This window comes from Arachis ipaensis, chromosome B10, assembly GCF_000816755.2.
Source record: "Arachis ipaensis cultivar K30076 chromosome B10, Araip1.1, whole genome shotgun sequence".
Classification (NCBI taxonomy): Eukaryota; Viridiplantae; Streptophyta; class Magnoliopsida; order Fabales; family Fabaceae; genus Arachis; species Arachis ipaensis.
The window spans coordinates 111,544,390-111,549,002 of NC_029794.2; the positions used below are offsets into that span (position 1 = coordinate 111,544,390).

The 4,613-nt window shown below is 34.9% G+C and overlaps 1 protein-coding gene across 1 annotated transcript in view; it reads right to left on the bottom strand.

Annotated features, from left to right (window-relative positions):
* LOC107620905 (glutamate receptor 2.7-like) overlaps positions 783–4,613 on the bottom strand; it is a 5,918-nt gene continuing 2,087 nt past the window's right edge. The window contains exons 2-5 of the mRNA XM_016322996.2: positions 2,729–4,077; positions 2,291–2,603; positions 1,795–2,201; positions 783–1,466 (exon numbers count right to left, since the gene is read on the bottom strand). Coding sequence (XP_016178482.1) covers positions 900–1,466; positions 1,795–2,201; positions 2,291–2,603; positions 2,729–4,077 — 2,636 coding nt within the window. The 3' untranslated portion in view covers positions 783–899. The remainder of the gene's footprint in view (positions 1,467–1,794; positions 2,202–2,290; positions 2,604–2,728; positions 4,078–4,613) is intronic.

A 4,613-nucleotide genomic window follows, 5' to 3' on the forward strand; every position in this document is an offset into this window, starting at 1 on the left:
TTCATATTTCATATAATGAAAAAATGACATGTGGCATATTTTTGTTGTAAATATAATAATATACAATAGATATATTTCAATTTCAATATTTTAGGTATAATTTTATTTTGCTTTCAATTGCAATTAGAGAATGCCATATTGTAAATTTTAGGGTTAAGTACGATTTTGATCTTTAAGATATAGGCTGAAAATTTTTTTAGTCTCCAACTTTTTTTTACATACAAAATCGTCCCTAAGGTTTAACTTGGTTTTAAAATCGTTCTTATCTTAGAGACCAAAATCGTACGGAGGTGGCGACGGAAGCGGAAGCAAATGTGGATCGTGGACAACTTCTTCTTCTTCTTCCCTTCCTTCTTTTTCTTCTTTCCTTCTCCCTTCGCAAGAGCAGAAACACTCTTTTTTTTATTATTTTATAATTTTTTGTTATAGGTAATTTGGTCCAAAATTTTAATATTTAAGTAAAAAAAACGATTTTAAAATTTGGTTTTGAACCTTAGGGACGATTTTGTATGCAAAAAAAAAGTTGTAGACAAAAAATTTTTCGACCTATACCTTAGGAAACAAAATTGTGTTTAACCCTAAATTTCAGTTATTAAATTAATAATTAGTCATTGACAATAATATGTAAGAGAAATAGAGTTAATAAAGAATAGAGAGAGATAAAAAAAAGAGACAAGGAAAGAGAAAATTTTTTAATTTTAGAAAAAAAATTTTATTTTAATTATAATAAAAAATAACATGTGATACATTTTAGTTACAAATTAATAATATATAATACGATGATTATAATAAATCTTTGAAAAGAATAATTCATGAATAATTAATTTTAGACATTTATTTGACACAACTACATAATAAGATGAGATGATTAGGTAATAATGCTACATTTGTAGAGGAATCTATGTGGCTTGAGATTTGGTGTGTGTGTCGTTTGTAATGGGGGCAGGTTCTTGTGTGGCTTTGTGTTGATGAGTAGCATAATAAAGATGTGGGTCTGGACTGATCAAAAAGTTTGATTCTGTGTAACTAGATGGACTAATTGGAGGGCAATGTGTACTTGCTGATGCTGACGTAGGACTACTAGTTACACTTGAATCACTTTTCTTGAAAGTGTGAGAGCTCAAGTCTCTCTCATTGAAGGTGTTTAGTAACATTCCAATACGTCTTTTAATAGAACTATCAGAACGATTATGATTTGACAAAATATGTCTATGCTGATATAGGAATGTGGCTAAAAAGATTATGAGTGCTAATAAGCAAGAAACACCTACAACCAAGAACAGACCCCAGAAGCTCTCAAGTCCTAGGCTTGTAGAAGAAGATACTTGTGCATTAGTATTGGAATCTCTACAACTGCTTCCATTCAACCATGCATTCTCAATTCTTCTCATGTTGCTTCCTTGTCTCATCACATTCAATATTGCCCTTGATATGTCTCCCACAAGAGGTGACCCTCTTGGAAACACCTGATCATATCATAAATTAGGATCAAATGATAATGTTTTTATATAACAAGAACAAAGCTAATAAAATTGAAAGAGTACATAAAAAATAAAACTATATATATATATATTTGCATATAAAAGATAAAAAATAAGATAAAAATAATAAAGATTAAAACTATAATTGAATTTATGTATTCTATTAGATTGAATTTGTGAGTCATGAGATTTTTTTATTGTTATCATAGACTAAAGTAAAAGAGTAGTTTAATAAAAATCTTATTCCCCTAGATAGAATCGATTACATAAATCAAATGATACTACTGAGTTCTATCGATGTAGCAGAACTTACAAAGCCAAAGCCACCAGTTTTAAATCTTGGCTCAACCATGGCATACTTGGAACAATAAGTCTGAAGGAGGCGCATCACGTAGGGGACTTCGTCGAACGCCGCGTCAATGCCGCCATTGGCGCTTCCTTTGGTGAAGAGGTCATTGCATTCTTCTACGGAATTATAAACCTTGAGCTGCTCATCTTTGAATCCCATGTCCTTCAACATTCCACGAACAAAAGAACCTTCTAGATAACCAACATTCAACCGATTCTTTAGGAGTTGATGAACATCAGTATTCGCTGGACGTAGTTGTTCAACTGTTAAGAGAGAGGTAAGGCTTGCAGTGTAGCTTTGAACCAAAATTTGAACCACAAAAACCCATACTATCACCACAAATCTTCCACAGTTGCTCTCCACTCTCTCCTCTGCATAATCACAAAGTTAATCACCATATATATGCAACGAATGAATTAAGAATATATGTATCAAATAATCAAAGGGAGTAGACACTTACGATGAGAAAAAACCATGGTTGAGAAGGAAAACCACAAGCTAGTGCCAATTTGATAAGGCAGAGGCCCTCTGAAATGGTTGTTGATTCGGTGTTCAAGAACCCAAACAACAAATCCTATGAATACAAATGAACAAAATGTTGTAACCCAAAGGTCCCATGTCAATGGCTTCAAGAAGGCCCATGCATTCTTCTTTCTGTTGTCTCTTATTGGAACCACCATAGTCACACCAGATTCTGTGTACGGCAACGTGAAATCAACAAAATTGGACCTGTTTGCCGTAATCGTTGTATCCCCCACCACAGCATCAAACTTCTGTTCCATTCAGAAATTGTAGATGCATCATAACATATGATAGCCTAAGAACGAGATGTACCAATAATAAATAGAAATTAAGTAGCAAGAGGCCGAGAGCATATGAATAAAATATTACGCCTTACCCCATAATAAACTTGGGTGATCAAATCATCATAAGTTCCTGCCATCTCACCGTTGGACTTTTCAAATGGAATGAATTCAAATGGAAGGGCATAAGGCAAGGCTTCTACCACAGCATTGAAGACATCAATGCAGAATCCAGTGACCTTTCTAGAATTCGTAATAGGGTCATGAATTATTTTCACAAATTCGGTGTAGCCACAATCTTTCACTGGAACCCCTATCTTTAACATGTTACCATTTGTGGGAATCTGCCATCCCTTTGGAACAGAGTAGGTGTCCCCTGGCCATATAATTGTTCCTAGATTCTCCTTAGAAGTTGAATATGCAGTTGTTGCATTTTTGGCATTCATATTTCTAATTAGTCCCTTGTCTGGCATCCAAAATCCAATGTTTCTTTCCCCGTTACCAATAGCATTAACTATCTCAAATGCTGATGCTTGTAACTCCCCACCACCAACTAATTTGAAGTCACCACCAACACCTTTGAATCTAACATTTGACAAAGCTTCTCTCAGCTTCTCACCATTTCGCGAAACGCCAAAGTTTTCAAGATCAGTCACATTGCTTGAGTTCTTGCTCACATTAGTAAAGCCAGAAAGGGTGCTGTCAAGTTTCTCAACGGCCATGGCCAATGCGGTGGTAGCATCATAGGCCCATATTCCAAAAGCATTCAGATTGATATCAACAAGTGTTGGATTGTCTCTTAGGAACTGTCGTTTCCATCTAGCTCTAAAATCAAGAAACTGTTTAGTTCTTGGAATGCAAGGCCTAACACCCAAGACACCTTCCATGGATTCCATAATTGAAGAGTCCAACGAGTTGAAGAAATTAGCCATTCCATCGGTGACAATCCAAACATAGCCTTGATCCATCATGCCAATGGTTTTGGCAATGGCAAAGAGACGAGAGCCAAGAAGGGGTGTCATGTGAACGACAAAGACTCTAGTTTGCATAGTCATGAGCTTGTAGAGCTCTCTTTCAATGGCATCATCTGTGGCTGAGAAATCAATGGCAGACAGATAAGGAACACGGATGTATGATTTTTGAAGTGAATTAGTTAACCATGGAATGAGTCCTTCGCCATAACTGTTGTCCACATAAATTGGAACCACTTCTTTCCACCGAAAAGCTTGGATAATGGCGCTTATGGCTTCTACCTGAGTCGAATCTTTCTGAGCAATTTGGAAGAAATATGGGGTGTGGAGGGATGAGAGAGAAGGGCTCGTTGCTGAGAACGTGACAATGGGCACGTGCGCTTTGTCTCCGAGGTTGATCACAAACATGGCTTCCATTGTTGTAACTGGTCCTATCACAGCTTCCACTTGCTCATTCTTTATGAGATCTACAACTGCAAATAATATACATAAAAACATCAATTCAAGGACCATTAAAGAAATCATAACGACTTTCAATGCATGCAGTAGTTGAAAAGTAGACCAACAATGGTCAAGCTAGTTTATTCAATAAAATGCTTGACGCCACTCGTAATTAATTGGTAATGATTTTGTCATATAGCTATGGTTGACAGCTATTATTACTTAAACCGATAACAACCACTCTTTAATAGGGTTCATTTTTTAGTATGGATAGAAGTTGTACTGTAAGATATATATGATTTTAAATTAATTTAAAGTTTATATTGAATTCCAAAATATTCATGCGAAGGTTTAGCTGCTACTTAAGCCTTTACTTTGTTCTAATTTGTTGGAAGGCAAGCTAGTATATCTAATAATAATTAGAGCAAAGAAAATATCCATAACCTGCATGGCTGCATCTATATATCTATTCATTACCTAATTAATAATAAATTTCATAATTTTGCAGTAGAAAAGAAAAATATATTATAGAGTATATTTATAATGAATCTTACACTATTTATATAAT